Below are 25,875 nucleotides of genomic sequence, written 5' to 3'. Positions count from 1 at the left end.
TCGCCCGGAAACAGATGCGTGCTCCGCGACTAGTGGTGTGGAGGCACTTGATGATCATGATGTATTTCTGATGTGACATCGCGTGAGCCTCTTCAAGGCTGTTGTTCCACAATTGCAGTTAGGGCATCTTCATTGGCTAGTGTTCGTATATTCCATGGGCATTCACATGTGCCGTAGGTGTTCTGCTTTTGTCTCACGGAGATGCTGCTCCAGTCGTCGAAACGCAGCAGCGTCTAGACGCAACGCATATTCCTTTGCAGCACTACCAGTTCTAACATTACAGGTGCTAGTTTAAGAGCATGCCGCAGTATGTTGAGCTGGGCTGTGTGCACTGTGTGTCTCGAGCACACGTAATAACGCGCCATGTATCATAACAAATAGCAGTGCTTGAGAAGTGTTTCGAAAACTGAGTTTCTTGGGACGCGTTATGTAACATTTTACACTTTTTTTAAACAAGGACTCATAGGCTGGGAAGCTTGTGGGCGAATTTCATTCCATTCTGGATTAGGGTGACCAGATTTTGTGATGAGAAAAGGCGACACAGTGTAAACTACACCTGTCGTCTGTGTAATGTTTCACTGCATGAAAAGACAGTTCCCCCTAGTTGCTACTGTCCTTTCTTCTGTTTTTGAATATCGTTTAATAATACATTAACTGACCTTTGGGAAATTGTGACATCTGGACATGTGTGTGTGCTTGTGCGCTGTTGATATGTTCTTCCAAATCATATTAATATGTAATTGCCTTTGTTTAGTACAGGCGTTACAGTATTGCATATAATACTGCGTTGTTTCATTTTCGTTTCTCCCATCTTCGAAGGAAAAACATTTTGAAGTTCGCTGTTAAATTTACACTTTCTCTTCGGCCTATTATCGGTAAAAAATAAAATAAAGGACCCCCACAGATTTGTCGAAACTATAACACCGCACTTTTATTTAAGAAACAAAACTTGCAATACGTGGACACAAACATAGCGATTAGTTAGCTTCTTTTTCCTACAGAATGTAACTGCTGACTGAGCACATTGTTACAAAATGCCAGAAAAATCTTCGAATGCAAAATTGAGTTAGTGGGGATAATGGTAACTCGACACACGAAGCTCTAGTATTGCTGCCTGTGCAGACATGTAACCATGCGGCAGTATCTCACACGTGCCGCTTGCGACGATTGGCTATCTCCATGGAGCTGAGCCCTTCTTGAGAATCCGCCAGTCGCTCAGCCACTCAAGAATTTTCCAACATTTTATGGAGCACAAAGGTCTTCGCAAGAGCCCGCCACTGGCTCCTCTCCTGAGCCATACCCCACTTCGAATATTACGATTTAAACAAGAAGTTATAGGAAGAACTAATCGCCCACTTTCCTTTCACTTTAATTCTAGTGGCTGATACAGTAAGCAGAAAGAAAACTTTAGTATGTCTACACGATAAAGTCAATACAACAATAAAATTTGGGAAGCTGCAGCGCTGATATTAATGGGCATGATTTATGAATTACACCGTTGAGATTATCTCAGCTGGCATGATATACAGTGCGTACAATCAAGTGCGCGCCGCGGCTGCAATTTGCCGTGAGTCATACCACCGCAGAACGGATGCAGTCGCGGGGAGGAGTTGCAGCTCCTCCACGCGACTGCATCCGTTCTGCGGTGGTATGACTCACGGCAAATTGCAGCCGCGGCGCGCACTTGATTGTACGCACTGTACTCTTACATGCCTAATTTCATGATGATTGGGTGGGTATTCAGGTAATGTTAAGGTTATTACCTCAACAATCTGAGAGGCTGCATTGTTGGTGTTACTGATGTGAAGGCCTTATGATATGTGCCGTTGAGATGACCTCAGATGATATGATATACAAAGCAAATTACATAACGATCGGTTCAGGAATTCGCGTGATGTTAAGGCGTTGCCTCAGCAGTTTTGAGAGGCTGTAGTGATGCTGCTGCTGATGCTGGGGATTTCTTACGTACGCCGTTGAGATGGCTTCAGGCGGTATGATATTGTAACGTGTATAACTAGGCAACGGCCCGGTAAACACATTTCCTATGTAAGAGTCAACTATAGAACTTCGGTTACTAGGGTTTGATACACGCAGTGTAACTTTAAGTGTTGGAAAGACGAACCACTCAAAACATAGTAACGGCTAAGAACGCAATTATTTTACTGTTGAAAGAGGTGAATTCTACACGGTTCGCCGAAACATTATAACAGGAGAGTTACCGTCTGACGGCTCTGGGAGCCTTCAGACCTCTCTCTCTCTCTCTGTGTATAATTACCGCCGAAGCGAGTACAAAATTATAATGTTCCCGCCCACGTGGAGGCATGATCCAATACCTCCACCGTAGCCCTGCGAGTCGTAGAAGGCGACAAAAAGGGAAGTCTCGAATCTAGTAAAATATTGTCGCGAGTCCCACGGAACTCGGACCCGAAAATGACTTCGCTGCCGAGGGCCAGCAACAATTTTAAACGACAAACCGTCCTCTCGTCAGAGAGAGCGCCCCAAATCAACAAACCCGCAACTCTGACAATAAAATCTGGTCGTAAGCCCCAGATGGGTTCTTTATTCCAAGACACACTGGCCGACTGACTGTCGTTCGTAACATAAGAATTCGTTCTAGGAGCATCCAAGATTTGAAGTATTGAAGACGTGTGTTATTGTGCCAATAATCTCTTGAAGCGTTGTAATTATTTGTAGGTATGATTGGTGACTGTCCGATAAATCGATTCATCGAATCCAGAACCCATTAATTATTAGCCACATATCCAGGTAGAGGAGGATGTCTAGTAACTTTACTCTGTAATATTATAGCGTGTACAGACGTTGCTATCCATATGTCTGTGAAATAGGTGAATAAATAATGGCTGTTTCAAGACAACGTATTGGTAAACAAGTTCCCGCGGTTACGAATACGCACGTAACAGTAGTTACTATTAGGACCCGCTGAAAGGACAAATGGCCATAAAATTAAGGTAAATACAGTGGAAGGAGAAATCAGTGGCGTAGCTGGGAAGGAGTGTAATGGAAGACATGGACTACGCAGAGCCAAAGAAGAGGTATTGCGGGAGAAACAGGACCTGATGTGTCATCAGAAGAGGAACGGAGGACACAATTTAGAACTATAAGAAACCATAAAACCCAAGCAAATCTACAGACGATAGCGTAAAGCAGAGTAGCATTAAAAACCAAAGTATAAACAAGTCACAAAATCATAATCAAGCCAAGGGTTAATTCAGGAGACAAGAGTCTGAAGCGCAGAGCCTGGGAAATTAAGTTATAAATAAGTCCGGTGACGGGTGTGATCAGACCAGCCAGAATGGAAAGGAAAACCTTGGAGAATGTTGCAAGAGTAACAAAAAAAAAATGAAAAAATAATGATCTACGTTTTAAAATATACGAAAAGGGCCATTTAACACCCACCTAAAAGTCAAGAAGCCTGATATCCCATTATGGGAAAGAAGTGAGGTCAGTTTGATATCTTCAGTGTTATGGCTAAATCCAAGATAAGTTTCCAATCCATTAGATGATATGCCCGGTTTATTTGGGAAGTGACCTCTCAGAGAGAATGAAAGCAAATAGAGTTTTGGACAGCCTGTCATCCAAAATTACGGGCTAACTGCATACATTCTGAGATATATGGTTATTAAAAAGGGAGTCATTAAGCATGTACCCGAGGATATGGAGTTAGAAAATTTGATGTAACAGCTTAACTCAGATAATCATAACAAACACCCCATAACTTTCGAGATCATTGACGCAGTCAGACTCAAGATGAGAATCAAAGAGACAAACAAAGAAGCCGAGGGAGCTTTGGTGAGTGTGGAAAGGGTCGAGGGTGATGGAATAGACTACCTCATAATTCGCAGTTTGCGAAATGAAATGAAATCCTGCTAGAACGATATTCTAAGAGCAAGATTGTTCCCAGATGAATGGAAAAGATATAGAATGTTCTTTATCCCTAAAAACGGCAAAATGAATGTAACACTTATACCCATGGCATCATCTGTGTGCAAGGTATTAGAATGAATGATAAAACGTGCGCATATCCTTGTGGCTAGAAAGGAATCAGAAGTTCTCAGAAACAATATGGATTTCGGCGAAACAACGGATGCAGAGACAATTTACCAACACTAAAACTAAAATAATAACAGGGTTTGAAGAACGGAACACGGTATTGGCCCAATTCCCCGACATTAAAAGTGCTTACAACAACGTCAACTGCAAAACTTTAATGGATAGACTCAAGACATTAGGCTTTTCTGTAAATTTATTATTTTTCGTCTTCAACGTGGTCTCTTCGAGGAAGCTAGAGGCAAAATATAGATGCCTAGATCTCAAAGACTGAACATACAGAGTCTTACCACAGAGTAGTGTTCTGAGTCCAACCTTATACTCACTTTATATTGCAGGACTAACATCCAAAATCAATCATAACTGCAAACTCTTTGAATGCGCAAACCATATGGCAGTTCATTCAGTTAACAGACATTGCAGAATTGGCGTATCGGAAGTGAAAAAGAGCATACAAAGTATTGAGGCTTATTTAAACGAAAGTGGCTTGGAAACAGCACCAAAGAAATACCAATTGCATATTTTCAATAGGAACAGCCAATGGAGAGTGGGAATTCATGGTACAAGGAGAAAAGGTCTCTTTGGTCAAATCAATTAAATTTTTTAGGTCTGCATTTGAAGTCTAATCAAGACTTAGAGAACGAAATTAACGCAATAGTAAGGAAATGCGAAAACCCGATGAAAATCATGAACTGCTTGAAGCACACTTGGAAGAAAGCGGACTCTGTAATTTTAATGAGACTCTATGATTCACTTATATAAGGTCGAGGATGGAATATGGAGTATTTGTATTCCCTAAACCTAAGAAGAAATAATTACAGAAGCTAGAGAAGTTATAATACAGAGCAATACGCAGAGCATGGGACTACTGGAGTAGCACCCCAACCAATGTAATGCTAGTAGAAACCAAAGAAATCCCAATCTTAAGTAGGTGCAAACAGTTGGGAAGGAACTATGTGTCGAGGTGTTATACTTCAAGCTATCACTCAATGGTCCAGTTGCTAGAAGAATTATCAGTTCTAGTCGATAATCCAGGGAGAGGATAAAATGAACAACCGTGGATCACCGAATAGTACAAAGAAGTAACTCCACTCTATCATTTAATCCAATCAGAGAATTATCCCCTTGCTTTCAGGTACACATACGAAAACCTCTTCTGCAATGCAACGGTATGCTTGGATGAGGGAAGACAATGGAAGCAGAGGATCACAACCAGGAATTCAAAAAAAAAAAATCCCCGAAAAAATGAGAACCAGTGAATGTATAGCCACGGACAGCTCAAAAATGGAGAACAACCCATTCGCATGACTCGCATCGATAAATATAAGTGATGTTATTAACAGGAAATACAAGATAGCTAAGAGAGCGTCCACGTTCACCGCGGAAGCACTAGCAATTGGCAAAACACTAGAAATCATCGAAAAAATATACTCTGATTTGGAAAGCATGCTAAATGGAATTAATAACACATCTAAAATGAACAACACATTGCATATTACTCAAGTGCTTAAAGATAAAATGTGAAGGCTGGAATTTCGAGGAAAAAATACCCCCCCCCCTTCTTTTATCCTGGGGCACTGTGGAGTTGAAGTTAATGAGAGATATGATTCAGAGAGAAAGAAATCAATCAAATAAGGCAGAAATAGTCAACTGTTATTACCAGTGGCAGATCTTAAAACCTGGTGGAAAAAGTAAGGCAAAGGGGAGCTTCACGATTTCTGTCAAATCACCAAAGGGACAGAGGAGAAAGCTAAATAAGGTACTACAGGAATGGCTTATCTCCATGGTTCCGCGAGAGAAAAATGAACTTCATGCCTTTGTGTAAATAAACCATTTGAGAGCAGGCCACTCAAGTCTTGAAGCAATGTTAGATAGATTTAACATTGTGCCCACAGCTAAATGCAAATGTGGTGACAGGTTGCAAACAGAGGAACATATCTTCTTGAATTGTAAACTCTACGAGGACTAAAGGGCAACAATGATGGACATTTTGTTTGAGAACACCAAAAAAGAATACGCAAAATCAGTTACAGAGCTCTTAAAGCTAGAGGAAAAAAGATTTATGCAAGACGTCTGTTACTTCGTAAACAAAATTCCTAAAATACAAGTATACCAGCACAGTGATGGTCCAAAGCGTTGTTATTACATCAAAAATAGATCTCTAATTATTTCTGTTCTAGTTTGTAAAATCAGTAGGTCAGTCTGTACACTTTGAGACATTTTAACAGAAAACAAGCTTTGTAAGTCATATATAGAACTTGCTGTTTTATATTTTGCTATCTCTCGTTACTAAATGAACTGTGAAATGATACAATAAAATAGTAGTTACGTAATTGTGTAATAAAATTACAATATCAGCTGTCGAAAGAAAACTGAAAGGGAATGTATAGTGTAAGTTTCATCCACAGACCATCAAGTGTGAGAATGTTATCCCTGGCTTGCTTTATTGCAGTAGAATTACCTTATTGCTCATTCCTATCATTTCTCCTTTGATAACAATAATTGATACCGGAGCAGGAGTTGATGCCCTGAAGTTTTGGTCTCGTTCAGACAATAGTTTGGCTTTTGTAGCAGCCGTGGAATTCATTCACGTTAAACTAAATTTCATTTCAACATTTTTCCCCATCTTCTGCAGTCGTTGACACCTATTGTGTGCTAGGTTTGCAGTGTATTGTTGAAGGAGTTGAAATATTACACATTCTAAGCTGTGGTTACATTGCGTTGTAGCCTCGTAAAGCAAATATATCAGATTGTGTTTTGCACATATGTAAATGGTGTGTGTTCTGTGTAATCACAATTCAAGGCCAGTTTTTCGAAAATATGTAAAATTGTAGTGAAATTATAATTCATAGGTTATGTTTTTAATTATGCATGTGGCAACGTGTATTTTTATTGCATTGTTCAATTTATGGTTCATGTTTGTATAGGTAAGTATACGCTTTTATATTTTACATCTGTTTTAACACAAATTTCGTGTTAGACATGCTGATTCTTATGACAAAAATTGCATGATGAGGAACTTATGTATTCCTTCTTCTTAGCAGAAAAGCATGAAACTTAAAAGAGTTCTCCGTATTATTTGTTGGGCTCTTGAATTTGTTTTAAATAAAATGGTTTTCATCTATGAATTATAGTTTAGTAACAGGCGCAGTCATGTTCTGTATATTGGTTTGTTCCCAATTGAACCCTTGCCAATCAGTATAGGATCGCTGCAAGCCACCCTTGCTGTCAGTCTCTCTACAGGTCACCATAGGGCATCACGTGGACTCTGGCCATGCAGATCGGCACAGAAATGTCATTTGGCTGAACCAAAAAATCTTCATGTAGTGTCAAATTTTTTAAGTTTTTCATGCTCACACTTGCTGCGAGTCTCTTTATGGTTCCCCCTAGGTGTCACATGTACTTAATACCATGTGAAGTGGCAGAAAAAGGTCATTCAGCAGAACTCAAAAATCTTCATGTAATGTATAATTTATGTTTTCCCTGTTCTTAAATTGTGCTCTTCTCCCGTATGAGAAATAACGTTGAAACAGGCAAGTTTGTAGTGAAGAAAATGAAAAATGTGAACAGCAGTAGTGTCATGTGTAAGGCAGAAATAATTATTGTGCTTGTGTGTGACAGTTCGTCAACAGGTGATTATTTCCTAATGTAATTATTCCAGTGCAGTCCATGTGCCTCATCTTCTAACATGAAGAAATATTTTTCAGCAGGATCACACACCATAATGACTACACCCTCTTATAAGTCAAAGTTCAATTCATTGAAATACAGTGCTTGCTGAACAGCAACAAAAGAGTGTGGTTATCAGACTGCCAGCTCTAAATTTAACACATCAATAAATTTGTCACTTGGATTTGAGTGGTTTCAAGTGTTGTTGTATTAGAGGAAATCCACTGCTTGTAGGTAACAAATTTTGCAATTTATCTAGTCCAGGACATTCGTTACACTTCTGAAAGAATAATGCTCTTGAGGATTACATGTCATCACTTTCAGCCACTTTGCATCTTTCAAGCGTCAGTTTGAGATTCATTCAAACAGTACACACACACACACACACACACACACACCCATTATGAGTTCACTTGCTCACCCTAGCACACCAATTTCAGTCACAGATACAGATTTCAAGAACTCAACCGTGAGACCAGGATGTGACTCTTAAATTCAGCATGTACTTCTGAGAAATTAATACTACTAGATGATTAACACAAATAATTTTATCCGTGTAACTTGTCTGTTGTTATCTTGCCTTATGGTGTGCTTGTGAATGTACTTTTTTATAGTCCTACTTATTACATCCCTTATTCCATGCTAGTAGAGAGCACTTATATTTGGTTATTTTTTAAGTATTGTTATAATCATTATTTAACTAGTCATCCAAAATTTCAAATATACACCACAGTTAGACTGTTCTGTGACTTCAAGCATATATAATTTACCACCAGTTGCTGATCAATGAACATAATTTTCCTGTCTCCTTCTATAATTCAGACCATGTTCTGTGACCTCATTCTTATATAATCTAACTTCCCTTACAAATCAGTACTTATAATTTCTCTGTCTGGTAATTCAAACGCTGATCATTTCTACTAATAATATGGTGTGAAAATTTGTAAATTGAAGATGAAATTTCCGTTACTTTATGTGTAAAAGCCACCGAATTTACAAATGTAAGTTATTAATTGTAGTAGAAATATGTAAAGTGAGGTATGCATGCACTGTGGCTTGTTCCTTTTCTTCTTCTTCTTCTTCTTTTCTCTAAATACTCGTAGCTACAGGACATATGTGGGGAAACCAAACCATATCCATGAGAGAGACAACAACAAACTTTGAGATATCAGGTCCCCCCCCCTTTCCTTGCTTTCCCTTTGTAAATATGTATAGAGTTCGTTTTCTTCAAATCATAAATTTATGTATATGATTCAGTAGAGGTCACAAGGGCAGAGTGTCATAGATGGAATCGAACCCACTGCCCCCAAAATAAATAACCATTTATATTTAATGGCAAGGGAATGGTAAGGATGCTGCAGGAAAAATATTCCTGATCAATTACCAATATTTCATCAGATCACTAGTAAGTTCATAGAGTGGTGGCCCTAATTTATGCCCAATCCAAGAGGAATTCATGTTTTTAGTGACAACGTTTTTTGCATTATTTAATAATGCATTTCGGTTGATTAGGTTGGACAGTTGAAATGATGGGATATTTGTATGAATGATAAATTGAATAGATATTACAGGAAGTGTGACATATTGCAAGGTGCTCTCCCAGCATTTGTTTTTGAGGAATAAAATGACAACAAAAATCCTCAGTCTAGATAGCTGGTCTCCAGAACATGGTTTGATCGCAGGACCTCACAAAGCAGATGTTAAGCAGAAGTGCATAGCATGAAGGTCATAGTGGAAGGAAGAAAACTTCCGCAGATAATGGCTGTATGGGTGAAGTGCTTGACAAAATCTTGCAGTCCCTGCAAAGAGAGGTCAGTGTTATACCACAAAGGAGCTGGAATGAGGAAGATGGTTGTACAGCTAACTGTTCATAGGTTTGGAGCTATTCTCATTGTGTACAGATTGTCCATCAGTTATGAGTGTGTGTGTTTTGTGGTTCATTCTTGCAATCTCTATGAAAACAAGCACTTTGTGGCATTGTCTGTTATTCTGAGGAATGCTATATCATGTTGTCTGGCTATGTAAACAAGCAAACAACACATTTCCTGGGTTTTGAAAGACCAGAGGAATCAGCTGAATAGCATATTTATTATACTATCTTGCTTTTTGGGTTGTCAAAAAACCAGGGCTGTATTTATTAAAAGAATGAATTGCCCCATCCAACACTGCCATTACCACAAGTACTACAGACAACTATCGCCACCTATACACTTTTTGATGATGAGAGCCCAGTTGTTCTCAATTGGGTTTAGAAATTTGTGTTGCAAGGAGGTAAATGCAAGATAAGTGTTCTGCTTTGTACGCCTGTTTGGCTCTTTTACAAAACCATGAGATGATGGTGCTGCAAATATCATGTAATGTAGAATACTTGTGTTTTATGTTTTTAAGATCTCATTTTTTGCAATGTAAAATGACAATATGTTGATTGTATGAAATCTATATTTTTTCTTCTGTTTTGGAATGCTGACTGCAGATCCCTTATGAATTGACATGTTGTTTGGTATAGTTTCAGCCACGTGTGGCTTCAGCTTTCGCTTAAGGATGGCACAGAACTAAGATCCTATATCTGAACTTGGATGCACTCTATTTCCAAACATGAATAAAGAATCTAATTGTATGGGTGTTTAAGGCTCTCTTAGCAAACAGAATAATCTGCTAGCATTAATAGTGTATATGTGATTTATTCTCTGTCTTCACACGATCTGTTGTGAGTTTCTGTATTAGACACGGATTCCTCATTTTCCAAACATTTGATTGGCAACCTTTTATGTTAATAAATTTAGAACTTGATGTTCCACTATTAGTATATATAATGTATTTTTATTAGATTAAAAATGCACCAAGCTGTGTATATGTGTCTTTCATGCCTTTAATTCTACCCTTCCATCACGCAGCATGTGCCTGTCTTTGTGCTTTGTTGTTCTTTGTATGTTGTAGTTACAGCAGTGGCCTTTTATGGGAGTTCTGTCTCAAAATATCTTGCTCTTGTTCATGCCTTTCAAATGTCCTTCATTGCAGTTTTTCACTTTTTATCTTTATGTTATATGTTTTAATTAGTAATGTTAATTTCAAGGTAAATTAATTAGTTCTTACTGTAATAAATAAATACATATATTTTCCCAAATATAATTTGCAACTTCTCTCCCCTTTCAGTAACAACAAAATAATTTATTGTGTAATATATTTGCACATGATCATTTCTGTTAGATACTTTCATAAATACCTGATGTCTTACAGGGACACTATTGTGGGACTTACTTGGAGTAAGGAAAATGTTCATTGTCTCAGTGCTGACAGCAAAGGAGAAGGAAAAGAAGTAAAACTACCAGCTTGAGGAGGTAAGGGAATTGGACAGAGTGTACAGGAAGGCGATGTTCAAGTGAACTTGAAAAAATATAAATCTGAGCTAGTGCTTGGCTTCCTGTGCATGTATTATTTCAGATTGCTATATGTTTAAAGTAATGAGAAAGTCATCTGCAACAGATTATTGTTAAATGAATAAGAAATACATGTGCATCTTAAAATGAGTGAGTGTGTGTGGGTCACATTTATATAATTATTAGTACCTTACAATGACGTTTTTTATATTTTACAGGAAATATGCCACAACATGTGAATTGTCAGAGTGACCTCAAGCCAAGTTTTTGTGGAGAAAACGATGATTCTACAAAAGATTTTGACCTTGATGAGGAAATTGATAGTTATCTGAATCAATTAGAAGCTATTCCTATTGAACTCTTTGAAGAAAGTTATGGAGACAGTTCTGATGGCACTAAGGGAGTTAAAAATGTTCTTACTGAAACACCCCACACTACAGCCAGAAACACTTCAAAATATCAAAATGAAAACACTGAATCTACTGCAAGTGTCAGCAGCATTGTTGCAAAGACTGTCTTCAATGTTTTACAGAGGAAAAGGCAGGAAGAAGAAAGTAAGCTATCTGTTGCAGGAGTTAACAGCAGGCGAACAGGTTCAGGTTCTAATTCAGAAGATGAGTTATCCAATGTAATATGTAGACAGTTGACATCAAAAACTGAACAGCAGCTAGCAAGAGTTCCTAAAGTGAACAACAGGTATCACAACAGCAAAAGGAAGACTTCAGGTGAAAAGTCAATGTCAGCTCTAATAAGTCCCAGCAGAAGTGTTAATCAGGAAGAACCACCTGAAATGACTCTACCGACCGCTTACACGAAAAGAGACTCAGAATCTAAAACAAATTTACAGAGTAGTAAGAAGCATAAAAGGAGAAGAGAAAAGAAGAAAAGGGTCTATAGTAAAAATATTATGTCAGATATAAGTACAAATATTGTAAATACTGGGGAAATTGTGCAACAGTCAAAATCTACATCATCAACACAGGATGGAGTCAAACCAGATATAATTCCATGGATAGAAGCTGCATCTTCATTTTCACTGGAAAAGTGTTGTGACGCCAGTAATTATCATCATGATGATCAAAATGTAGTCTCTTTAGATATTATCAAAACAGAAGACAGTGTAATAAAACTTAGGAGGGATTTCACATTATCGCCAGCATCTTCATTATCATCATCTTTGTCCGGAAGAGAAACAGTTGTTTTGCCATTGAGGGATACCAGACTGCCTCATCTGAAGCAAGAATCACGACTTACTTCTCTGAAAAAGTGGCCAGCTAATGTCATAGCACAGGTTTCATCAGATAGCTTGTGTCAGTCAACAGATGCATTTTGTATGATTTCAAAACGTGAACCTTCACCGTTTCCCATTTCTAAGCCTTTATCAGAGATTCCAACATGTGATCAAATTGTGTCAGACTGCAGTAAAGTATATGGAGAAACAGACATAGGCAGTAATGAAAGTGGCTCTTTATTGACACGAAAAAAAAATGAGCAAAAGCTTTTGAAGAAATCAGAATCCAAGGACAGGGGTTCATCTACACTTTATTGTTACACACGAAAACGATCTCATTCTCGCTCACTATCTCCCAGCATAAGGTCACCATTTAGATTTGGTTACTGTAAGAGCAAATGCAAGAATTTACGGTCAGAAGTAAAGGTAAGAAGAAAATTGTGTGACAAAATACCATCACCACCCACTATACGTAGTGTTGTCATACCTGAATTCTCATTGCGTAAGCAAAAATCACTGGCACCATCTCCACCAAGATACTCAAGATCAGAATACCTGTGTAGACACATACATGAATCCAAAATTCCACCCAGTTCGGTTTCCACTACGAAACAACCTGAAGAACTGGGAACACCAGCAGGCTGTACATCAGATACTTCAGCAAAGACAGAGATTGGGTCAAGTAAGCCAAAAGATAACATTTGTAAATCAGACCTCATTCATGATCCCAAATTTTCTGCTCCCATGCATCATACATCCACATCCATGTCACACAAGCGGAGCATTATAAATTATAAATCTTTGTCACCTGTAAGTAGTTGTGACTCTTATTCACCAGGAAGGAAAAGATCTAGACCAAGGAGAGAGAGTAAATTTTTCAAGTCACAGTCAAGATCCCCATGTAGGTCAAGGAGACGATCTAGATCAGTGTCTCCCTGGAGGAGAAAATATAAATACCGGAGGTCACGTTCCAGATCTGTATCTTCACGAAGACGACGATCAAGATCAAGAAGTCCAAGGAGAAAAAGAGTTAGATCAAGGTCTCCAGTAGGAACTAGATATCTGAGGTCAAGATTAAGAAGTAGAAAGTCACATTCTCCAAGAAGAGGCTCACGGAAGCACAGAAGAAGATCAAGTTCCATGTCTGTTAGTTCTCCATCTCCAGCAGGAAAAAGAACAAGGTTAAAGGAACAAACAGAAACTGCATTCAGTTCTTTAATTGCTGCTTTGAATGAGAATCGAACTGCTGCCACATCGGTGAGTGTCACTCAAAGCTACAATATGCCTGTTGCCACTACTAGTTCATCAGTGCCATTAGATGCCTTGCCTGTTCCACAGCTGACACAGGTATGACAGCGTATGTTGTAACCACAGTCAAGTTGCAGGAACAGTTTCAGACCCTTGCATTACATGACCAAAAACTTAATGAATTATCACCCCTTCTGTTACTTGTATAGTTATAGGTCAGTGAGGTTGTAATCAATTAAGACTGTGATTGAAATTATGACAGCATGTAGTCTTGTGGGTGAAGATGGAAGCACCAGGTTCCTCCAGAACAGTAACACCTACAAGGTGCATATTTATTTATTTATTTATTTATTTATTTATTTTGTCTCTGTAGATCATTGTTACATGGTATGGGACAAGTCAGTTACTGTACATTGGCTGGTTACAATAAGAGAATAACGTTACAATACTTACAATTGTTTACAATAGATTACAGTAGTTAAGATTTCATATAGTGTGAGGTGGAATCCATATTAGGTCCCCTCGGCACGTCGGCTTCCATATGTCCTATTGTACCTGTACTGGTGATATTGCTTATGGAGAATTTGATGGAATGAGGATTGGCAGGGGAAACCGAAGTACTCTGGGAAAACCTGCCCCAGCACCGCTTTGTCCATCACAAATCCCACTTGACTAGACCGCAGCGGTGTGAAGCCAGCGCCTAACCTCTTAAGCTACGGCGCAGCCTTTGAGATAATATTGGTGAATTTGGTGATAGCACTAGAGTAACATTTCACTGTAGACTCTACACTGCAACATCTCATTTCATCTGTTCTCCCTTCCTTGTGCAGCTTCTTGGTATTCCATAACCGAGAAGATCATGGTCATAATTTTCACTCTCATAAAATCTGATAATCTCAGTAAGGTTGTGTTGTGCTGAACAAGTTCAGCAGGAAGAATATACAGATATACCACATGGAAGGCTAAAACAAGCAGAAATTAGGTGATAATATTTAAAAAAATCTTAATGAAGCAAAGGAAGTTCACTGAAAATCACATACAAGAATGTTGCAATGTTACAATGTTTAATTGCATTATTTCAGTAGCTATTTTATGTGAAGTCTGTGTGCCCCTCTGCCTTATCTTCATATTATATTAGCAACCAAAATACCTACAAGAAATGGATGAGAACAAAGAGTTTCATTGCTACATTGCACTACCATGAAACTGTAGATTTATGGGGCTTTTCTTTGTTTATATATATGTGTTTTTAAATTAAACAGTTTGAACCTTAGGGACATCAAAGAAAATACATAAGAAGGAACTTTATACTTTATATGTTTGATCTTAACTTTTGTCATTCGCCTTGGTAAATAAAATTACTAGTCTGTCACTTGATTAATCAGTATTCACAACTTCATTTTAAAAACAGTGGATGAAGACATAATTTAAATTGTAAGATTTGAGGTTTTCATGGCGGTGACTATGAAGAAAGCAGTCTTCTGGGATGTGGCACCATGTACATGTGTTAACCGACATTTCGTATGCTTGTACCAGTTCTCGCGGTCTCTTTGTTTGCGGATTTCTTATGTTTCCTTCTATCCTGAAGATGGAGGCGATACATTCCTCCAAAATGTCAGTTAATGCCACATGTACACGGTGCCACATCCCAGAAGACTGCTTTCTTCATAATTGAAATTGATTTTAAGAATTCTGAAAATATGAACTGCTTCCAGATATGGTCTGGGGGTACAGTTGAACCTAAATGTTTTATTTCCACAACAAGAGAGAATTTCTTGAACGTGTTAATTTTTACTTGCTTAAGGAATACCCTGGTAACATGGAAGCAATTAGGAAATTATTTTGTGTTATGAAATATGTAATGGTCTGACAAGAAATTTCGTGAACTCATCACGGTAAAAGTGCTATATGCCTTATTGCTGTATATCACTGTTGTTGCCTTCAAAGTATTCCCCTTGGGAAGCTATGCACCAATGCCAGCACATAGCCCACCCTTCAAAACAATTTTGGAACTGGTTTTGTGAAATGACCTTCAGAGCTGCCATCGTGTTACTCCTGATGTCATCAGTGTCATCAAAATGTCTTCCTTTCTACATTTCCTTTATCTTCGGGAATAGAAAAATGTCATTGGATGCTAGATCTGATGAATAGGGAGGGTGTTCCAGCACAGTTATTTGTTTACTAGCTAAAAACTCTCTCACAGACAGTGCCATGTGAGCAGGTGCATTGTCATGATGCAAGTTCCATGAGTTGTTGGAAAAAAGTTCAGGCTGTTTCCGTCTAACTCTTTCATGCAGCCTTTTCAGTACTTCAAAATAGTAAACTTGGTTGACTGTTTGTCCAAGTGATACAAAACTGTAATGAATAATCCCTCTAATGTCAAAAAAGAGTTAACAACATTGTTTTGACTCTTGATTTGGACTGACGGAACTATTTTGATCATGGGGAATTCATAGCCTTCCATTGTGAATTTTGCCACTTAATTTCAGGGTCGTGTTGATAGACCCATGTTTCATCACCTGTGATGACATGGCCCAAAATGTCATCTTGCCTCTCCGAAAGGTCTTGGCAAATTTCGACTCTTATTTGCTTTTGTTCTTTGGTGAGCTCCTTTGGGACCATTTTTACACACACTTTCCTCATGTCAGTACTTTCAGTTAGGACTTTCCTAACTGTTTCTCTGTCGATGTTTACTTACTCTGCTATGCTCCTGACAGTCAGCCAACGATTTTCATGCTCAAATTGATGAACTTTCGCAATGTTTTCTTCAGTTCTACTCATTTCTGGCCATCCTGATCTCTCTTCGTCAGTTACACTTTCTCTTCCCTTAGAAGAACGTGTCACCCACTTCATAGCATTATCCCCGTAAATTTTCATTAACATATCTCTGATTTCGCTTCCCCTCTTTCCAAATTAAGAAGAAATTTAATGTTAATTCATTGCTCTAATTCAAATTCCGACATTCTCGTGACGGCACACCAAAACACGCTCAGACAATAATAGATGCCACTCAGAAAGAGACTGCCATAGATCAACAACAGCACAGCTGTGAAACGCTGATGTGCCGACGTCATCAAACCACACTGAGGTTTCTGTGCATTGCAAGCACATGGGTGGTGAGTTAGCAAACTTTGTTGTCAGACCTCGTATGAGGACAAAGACATGAATAAGAGATAAAGTTGCTTCTCAGCATTATGTTGTTATGTTGTGGAGACATAAAGGCTGTAGAGTTCAACATACATTAAATTTAGGTTAATGTGATCATCCTGTCACTCCCAGCTTGTTTACTTCTGTGGAAGGAGGCCTTATTAACATTAGACAGTAGACTGGCGGGCCTAGTCTTCAGCCTTGTAGTAGAGAAAAAAATCTTGCCCCTGTTGTGAATTGAACGTTGATGGTTCAGCCTGTAACCAGTCAGTCTACTGCTAATGTCAGAACTACCAGAGCTGTTGACAAGAGTCATCACCATGAATGGATTTTTTGTAGTATGCAGCAATATACAGCTTAATGAGGCCACTTTTGACAATTCACTGTAAATGTATGCATTGTGTTGTATTATATTCTACATCATGATGACTGTGTGAATATCTATTTTATTTGGAGCAGGCTGCTTATGCACCAACACAAGGGGGAGATATTGCACCAGCTCACAATGTTTATCACTGTGCTTCACACGGCAAGTATGAAGTGCCATCCGCCCTACCTTACGCTACCCCAACATACCAGAATAATCAGATATATCAGCAACAGCCATATCAGAATATGTACTTTCAGGTAAGTTTTGTTTTATTACACTCAGCATTTGTATTTCACTTCCTGTACCATGTTGACATTGGCACTGTACTTGCACACTTATTGCTCACTGAGATGTGTTTTGCACCACCAATTTTTTTTCAATTACTATGCATATTCACACAAAATTATGTAAAACTCAAGCTACACAAAAGGAATACCCAGTATTCACCTAGAGGGACTGAGAAAAACCACATTTAGGGTAGTCGAGGTTCTGGACGAGATTCAAACCAGGCACCTCCAAGATGCAAGTTAGCAACATTTGGCACTTGAACCAGTTTGTGCAGCATCATGGTGGAGCATGGTGTTTCACCTTTGTCAGAGGTGAAATGTGGAAAAAGTATGCACTGTGTCTGGCCATCCTTAACCCCCCCCCCCCCCCAAGGTCTTTTGATACAGTGATATCTGAATCCTGGCCATCATTGAATTACAAACAAACATAAAACAGTTTCAGGTGCATTCATGTTGTAACCTTCAGTGTCATGACATCATGCAGTATGATAGGTGGGTAAACGATGATTCAGAGGAAAATACTGCCTCTATCTTCAGTGTAGAAGTGAACAAAGTTCTGGTAGTGGCAGGCTGTATTGGAGGAGAGGGAAGATAATTAGTCACAGATGATATGAGCTTTTTACTTATTTCTGGGACCAGGAAGAAGGTTGACCTAGTGGCCATGGTTATCTTATAATATTTTCATACCCAAACCCCTTTCATAAACAAGCTATAAATACGAAACTTGCACAGTGCCATGATATTTGTTTCGTTTGTTTAAGATACTTTTTATTTCATGTTTTATTATTGACAGTTTTGAAGAAATTTACATTTTTAGAGAAGGTGACACAGAGTTAATTAAATATCATTTAATTCAGGCTGTGAGGACCTATGGTAAGGATTCAAATTTGGTACACAGTTGATGAATAGGTTTGAAACTAGTGAGTATGATAAGAGAAAGATCGTATTAAATGGACTCACAGAGGGCTTACTGAATCTTAGCACTGAACTGCAAAGGATTACGGACATGGTGTAAATGTGATTGTATTAGTATACTAGTTAAAATATGTAACCATGCTTAATGTGGATACAGTTTTTTGCAGATCAGTGAGGATAGAAAGAAGGTAAGAATCTTTGCTTTTATGCGTAGTAGTGAATTGACCCACTAATTCCGAAGTTTATGGAACCTGAATTTCTTCTACAGTTTATTTGCATTTTTTGCCTCCTGGCATATTGTAAATAGTACGTAGGTAAGTCAATAAGTAAGTTACAAGTGGATATAGAACTTAAACAAATAAGATTACTGATTTGAAAAATGCTTTTATTTCTCAGTATATCTCCCTGTACATTGAGGCACTTTTCCCATGATTTCACAAGCCCCTGAAAACCAGCATCATAAAATTCTTTGGGCTGCTGTCAGAACCAGGCGGTGACTTCCCTTTACAGGGAACATTTACTTCCTGAGGATGTTACAGTAGTAGTCAGCATTTACATAAATGCTAACTCCTACTGTAACATCCTCAGGAAACTTCTTTGTAAGGCCATTCAATGGAAGCGACCAGGACTCCTCACCAAAGGTGTGTTGCTCTTGCATGTCAACGTGCGTCCCCATACTGACTACAGGACAAATGAGACGCTGAGAAATTTCAAGTGGGGAAGTCCTCGAGCATCCTCCATATAGCCCCAACCTTGCTCCAAGCAACTTCCATTTGTTTTGCCCTCTTAAACATCATCTTTTGGTTGAACATTTTCCCGACAATGAAGCGGAAGTCACCGCCTGGTTCCGACAACAGCCCAAAGAATTTTCTGCTGCTGGTTTTCAGGGGCTTGTGAAATCATGGGACAAGTGCCTCAATGTACAGGGAGATTATGTCGAGAAATAAAAGCATTTTTCAAATCAATACTCTTATTTATTAAAGTTCTATATCGATTTGTAACTTACTTATTGACTTACCCTTGTACGTTGATTATAATATGACAGAAGATTGGAATGGGCACATGCGTATCAGTGTTCCAGCATTGAGCAGAATGTTACTTGGTGGTATAAAAACTCAGATCCGTAATTCACTCTGTGTATCAATTTGTATGCTTGGTATATTTGTTTTAGGGCATGTGATAGCATACATGGTTGAGGCATTATGCTACAAGCCAGAAGGGTGTGGGTTTGATTCCTGATGAGGTCATTTGACCTAATCCTTACAGCACTGGGTTCGGCTCAGCCTCTAATAGAAATGAGTACCAGGAATCTTCCTGGGGCTAAAGGGCAGCCATCATATAAGGTTGAAAACCTAACCTCCATCTGTGAGTCATTTGTCTAGAAAATGTGGGAGCCCTGAGGTTTCACAACACTATGGGCCTCCACAGCCTATTACAAGGATAGCTTTAACCCTTTACCCCTCCCAGTGTATAAAACCATATTCAAAATCACTTCACTTTGTCATTCCAGGGGAGATATCCAGACGCTGAATCTTCATATATAGTTTCAACATCAGTCCATCAGATGTATGGAAATTACAACCAGATGAGTAGTTCCCACCAGGAAGGATACTACTACCACTCTGCACAAACAAATTTTGATCAGTCTCAATTATGTTTTCCAAATGCTTTCCCACCACTGCCGCCGCCGCTGCCTCCACCACCACCACCGCCACCACCACCACCATCATCTCCACCTTCATATTTCCATCTAAATCTAGAAGATGAATTTTTACCTCCACCCTTACCAGCTGAAGACCATCCACCACCACCAGCCCCTGTTGAATTTGATTCTTCCTCAGATAAAGACTTGGCAGAAGGAAATTCAGGCCACACTCTTCCTATAACAAGTAATTTAAAACATGTAGGGAAGAGCAGTCTATCTCCGCTTACTACCAGACTCCAGTCAAATCTCAGGTATCTTCTTCCTGAAGTTAAAAGGAATAAGCCTTCTTCTAGTGTCTTGAAAATTATAGCTAGAGCTCTTCAAAGTCCTGCAAAAGAAGACAGAATGTCAGAAAATCCAAATAAAGGAAAATCAGCTGTAGGACCCCCAAGCAAAATTGAGACATATGAAACGTCTAAAAGTGATGTTAAAAAGCTGGAACTAGATGCAGAAGTTGTAGTTGTGGAGAACATAAGTTCAGAACAGAACTTACAAATTCTATCAAAAACTCGTGAACAAAGAGAAGATAAATATTTGCAGAGTGTTTGGAATAAATCAGTGTCATGTGAACTGCTCACAGATTTGGAACCAGATTTGGAGGAAAGAAAAATGAATAGTTTAACTTGCTCTAACCAGTCCCAAGTACCTTCATTTGCTTCAGATAGTCATGAACCTACTTCAGGACACATGTTGAAAACTGTACCACCATCTGTCTTGTCATGCACTACCATAAATAATAAGAACTCTCCACTGGGTGAGTCTGATGCCGACTGTAAAATGTTCAGCAGTACAGATTCACTTCCAAATAGCCTCGAAGACATAAGAAGTGAAATAATTTCCAGAGAAACTAATGAAATTAAAACACAACATATTCAGTCCTATTCGTTTAATAAACATAGAGAATATAAACCAGTAGTACTGAATCTTCTGCCTCGAAAGAATCTAAGCAAATTTTCTCATTTCCAGACTAATGAAATTAATACAAAATTTATATCATCAAAGCAAACTGAATGTTCAAAGCATGAATCATCTGCATCTGTCCAACAGAGTAGAGTGAAAAAATTGAAACAGGCTCAATTTAATAACGTTCATGTGGATAAATGTACAGTTAGACATCAGATGGTGGGTAAATCTTTAAGAATACAGTCCACAAATTCATCTGATGAGAAGTTTAAAACAGCTTCCAAAGATATTTTTATTTGTGAAAGTGGTGCCTTTGTATCAGAAGCAGATCCTTTTACCTCCACGACAAGAAGTGTGTTGCCAGTTTTATCAGCAGATTATATAAAGAATCAGTTATCTGATGATGTATGCCAGTCCATTCCTGTTAGGGTGTCCAAAACACGGCAAGATGTAGAGACAAATTCATCATTCACTAGTATGACTGGAAGTTGTGGTACAGTGAATTCCGCTGACACTTTGATCCATTGCACTTTAATGGAACAGACTGACTGCAATACGTCCATGAAGTCTAATGGTGATGCAACTCAACCAGAACTGTTACAAGATAGCCATGAAAACGCAATCACTGAAAAACCAAGAGTATCTGCAGACAATAAGAACAGAGAAGTAAGGGAGAGTTGTCGTAAATCTGATAAAGGGTATGCAGGAGGAGACTGTTCAGAAATTGAGCTTGGAAATAAGAGAAAAACATTTCCTGTAAGTAGGAGTAAGAAAGCATCAGCATTGTTAACTGAAAATTCCACTGCAGTGCCACAAGTGGAAAGTACAGAAGTAGCAGCTTGCAGGAGAGAAAATGGAGAAAAAGCCACCATTCTTTATGGAAAAGGAAGTATAGCAGAGTCTGTGGTAGGAAATAAAAAAATGGCAACAATCATTTCAAAAGCAGGAAATAAAGGGGAAGATGTACATGAAATAGAAGGTACAGAATTTGATCCAATGGGAAAAAATTTACAGCCATCGTTAATGGTTAAGAAAAGGAACAAAGAAATATGTATGTCTGAACTGAAATGCAAAGCCATGTGTAAATTAGGAGGCAAAGAGAAATGTGCTTCATTGTGCACAGGTATTGAATCTACATCAGAAGATCATAGTGTAGGGACAGTCACTGAAACAGGAAGAACAGAAATATTGGAAAATACATGCAAAATTGTTAGTAAAGAAAGTACAATATCATTGACAGAAAAGGGGAATGAAGCAGAAATAATATCGTCCATAGTAGCACAGGTGTCTGAAGCAATGAACACAGAAATGGGAAGAAAAAGTGAAGGAACAGTTGTACCTGAATTAGTAGGCCAAGCAAACCCCTCATTGTCCAAAGCAGCAACGTTTTTTTCTGGAGAAAATTGTATAAAATCAGAAGGTAGTAAAAAAATTGTAGCGTGTATTCCTTTAATAGACAATAACAAAATATCAGTGCCTAAATTAGGAGGTAATGAAGGATCTACTTTGTTGCTGAAGGCAGAAACATTTGTTGCTGAAGAAGACAATAAGGATATGGCTGTACCTAAAATAGAAAATAAAGAAGAATCTGTTTCATTGTCAAAAGTAGAAACTTGTATGCACGAAAAGGAATGCATAAAGCTAGCAGCTCTAACGACTGAAATGGTGGGTGAAGACATAGGATCAGTTGTACGTAAAGTAGAGAATGATGAAATATCTGCATCATTACATGAAATAAAATGTAAGAAGGTAGTACATTTTGTTGGAGAAGGATCTGAAGAAGCTGACAAATCTGTGGTTCAGACAAGGTTGTCTTTGCTTAAAACAGGATGCAAAGAAGAAAGTGATAAGCAGGTGGAAAAATGTGTACTTCATGAAACAGCAGCATGTATAAGAAGTGAAACAAAATTCCCTGTAACTGCAGTAGACAAATCAGGCAGAGCTGTGTTGGTGAAATTAAAGGAGCAAGACACAATCAACCCTCTTCCAAACTCATTGTCTTTAGTTGCAATGTCACACCCAAGAAACAAATCCTCAAATGATGTTGAAGTTCCTTCAGTACAAAAAGATTTAATGGCTATGTCACTTATACAGGTATCAGGACACATTTCAGAAAATGATATATTTCCAAGAAAGCCTAAATCTAATGAGAAACAGATGTCAGTAACTTCATCATCAGAATCAGAAATGATGCCTCATGTAGGACCTATTTCACCCTCTGGAAATAAAGAGAACTTGCCAGTCATAAGTGTGAACTCATCAGTTCTTGAACATCTAGCATCATCAGGGTTAAATGTTAACACAAAATCTCAGCCACTAAATGAAAGCTCAGTAACATTAAATAGTGCACCAGCAGAAAATGCATGGGACGATCAAGCTAGTAGAACTGAAACCAAGAAATTCAACCTTGGTAGTGAACCTGAAAGACCTTGTATTGTAAAGACATTGGGACCACCAGTTCCTTTAGACAGAGAACTGGATTTATCTCAACTCAAAGATTTGCAGAGCCAGCCACAAGGTACACCAAATCACTGTGATATTTCCTCTGTTATAAAAGCCAAAGACGTTAAAACACACGAGACAGAATCGACTGTCGATGTAAGTACTTCCAAATTACTGGATCATATACATGGGATCAGATCAAGAAGAAATGATAATGTTGAAAACTTTGTATCAGATAAAAACAGGCCTGTTCCAAAATCATCTAAAACATCAGTAGTTTATAAAAGTATTACTCTGAAACAATTTCAGACATCTGAAAGTGTTATCAAATTAAGCAACAACGAAATATTGGAAGATTCTCCTACAACACCTGTCAAAAATTGTGATAGGTTGATAGCACATCCATCATCAAAACATACAAGGTGTTTAGACCCATCAACATCAAATCCTCAAGGTCTTGAATTTGATACCTCAGAAGTTACAAAAGTGACATCAGATAAAATTCTCTCTAATAATATAAAAAATGAAAACATTTGTAAGTATATGAAATCAGCCATACCGGATGAGCCTGTTCACCATAGAAGGTGTAAATGGCGAGTATTCAACAAAAGGAACTGCCATATGTTGAGTGATATCCATCAGAATTTACGTTTGGAGGCGTCTGCCCTCCTGAATGGTAAGTGGTTGGTTTTGTTCAGATTAACATCTATATATTGCCTATACAGTTTACATGGACTGGAGCAACCATTTGCACTGTTATTTCAGAGACACTGTCTCAGCCTTTTGTATTCTGAATATCGTGCGGCATTTAGAAGCTGGAGAGAGTAATGGCTCATGCATATTCTACATACTTCATACTTTGGGAGTGGAAGTATCTTAAAAACGAGCCCGTTTACATTTATTTAAAAGTTTTCTAGAATAAATGTGTGAAAAGACATTTTGCTGTTGTTCATTATGTTCTCCAGATTCTATCATATTTGTATATTCACTTCATTTCAACACCAAAGTTTGTTATACCGAATGGTTCGTTATTTGAATGGATGATGTTCGCTGTGCTTGATACTACGTAGTACAGTCAATAATTTTGTAGATTGGCCGCATAGTGGCTCTGTTATGCACTGTGTGGATACATGGGCCCATGGGATGGTGCCGTGTCAATTCTTCTCTCGTCCCAGCAAGAAGCAGTTGCATGCATGAGGTGTATTCAGAAAGAATGTCACTGTTGTGAATGGTAGTTGTCTGTGAGTGGTGGAAGTCGAGAATGTCACAGTTTGAGCAACAGGCAGATGTCAAGTTCTGCCAAAAATTAGGCAAATCCACTAGTGAAATGTTTCAGATGATCAAGCAAGCATATGGCGAAGAAGCCTTGGGATGTAGTGCTGTGTTTAAGTAACACAAACATTTTGCACATGAAAGAGACAGTTTGGAAGATGATGAGCATACCGGTTGGCCAAGAAGGGTCAGAACTGAACTCAAGATCTAAGAAGTTGCAACATTGGTTCATGCCAGCTGATCCCAAACAGTAGATGGAATCGCAGCAGGAATGAGCCATGTTGCCACAGAATTTTGTCTGATGACCTAAACATGTCTTGTGTTACCCAGCACAATGTTCCACAATGTACATTGCATGAGCATTTGTGGTGACCTGATCAATAGTGCTGACAAAAATGGGACCTTTCTCAACCAAATCATGACAGGAGATGCAACATGGTGTTTTCTGCATGATCCGCAAGTGAACCAACAATCAGCCACCTGGAAATCACCATCATCACCAAGAAATAAGAAACTGATACAGGACAGTTTGAAAAGTAAGGTAATGCTTAAACTGTTTTTCAACTCATCTGGAACTGTTCACATGGAATTCATCCCACAAGGATTGATTGTAATCAAGCACCGCTACAATGAGATCCTTCACAGTCTATGCAATTCAATTCGTTATAAGTGTCCTGAGCTTTGGCGCAAGAAGAACTGGCTGTTGCTACATGACAGTGCCCCTGCACATTGCTCTGCTTGTCCAAGAGGAGCTGGCAAAACAGCAGGTCACCGTTTTGCCACATCCTCCATACTCACCTGATCTCACACAATGTGATTTCTTTTTCTTTCCCTGCATGAAAGAAACGCTATGTTGGCCTCAGTTTTAGTCAGCTGAGATCATCACTGCCACAACGGAAGCCGTACAGGACCTTCCTGCAAATATCTTTCAGCAGTGTTCCCGTCAGTTATACCAATGTTGGCAGACTTGCGTAGCAGCCAGTGGCAACTGTTTTGAGGGAGGATGTAGATATGTGTAAGCGTATGTGAGTATCTTGTAATGTGGTGCAACATACCACAATCCACGAAATTATTGACTGTAGTAGTATAATTTTAGTCTTTGAATGCATCATCTCTCTCTCCCTTTTTTACAAACTGCTATCAGTTCTGTCATAAAAAAATGTGTCCTACATTGATTTGCTGTGTGTACATTGATTTATATGTAATATTTTCATTGAGTATAATATTTCTTTAATGTCTTT

At 38.5% G+C, this 25,875-nt stretch overlaps 1 protein-coding gene across 6 annotated transcripts in view; it reads left to right on the top strand.

Moving 5' to 3' along the window:
* Positions 1-25,875, top strand: part of LOC111871375 — a 37,777-nt gene that overhangs the window by 10,665 nt on the left and 1,237 nt on the right. Inside the window, exons 2-6 of one of the 6 annotated variants that reach the window (XM_023864448.2) lie at positions 9,420-9,548; positions 10,975-11,075; positions 11,333-13,692; positions 17,200-17,367; positions 19,823-24,038. In XM_023864448.2, the coding sequence (XP_023720216.1) occupies positions 11,338-13,692; positions 17,200-17,367; positions 19,823-24,038 (6,739 nt within the window). In that variant the 5' untranslated portion in view covers positions 9,420-9,548; positions 10,975-11,075; positions 11,333-11,337. Of the gene's footprint in view, positions 1-9,381; positions 9,549-9,593; positions 9,612-10,974; positions 11,076-11,332; positions 13,693-17,199; positions 17,368-19,822; positions 25,660-25,875 lie in introns of those variants that run through there. The other 5 variants (XM_023864449.2, XM_033754231.1, XR_004513767.1 and 2 more) reach the window with 5 other exon arrangements.

Source organism: Cryptotermes secundus, unplaced genomic scaffold, assembly GCF_002891405.2.
Source record: "Cryptotermes secundus unplaced genomic scaffold, Csec_1.0 scaffold194, whole genome shotgun sequence".
In the NCBI taxonomy this organism is placed as follows: Eukaryota; Metazoa; Arthropoda; class Insecta; order Blattodea; family Kalotermitidae; genus Cryptotermes; species Cryptotermes secundus.
This window is presented reverse-complemented; position numbering and strand designations above follow the sequence as displayed.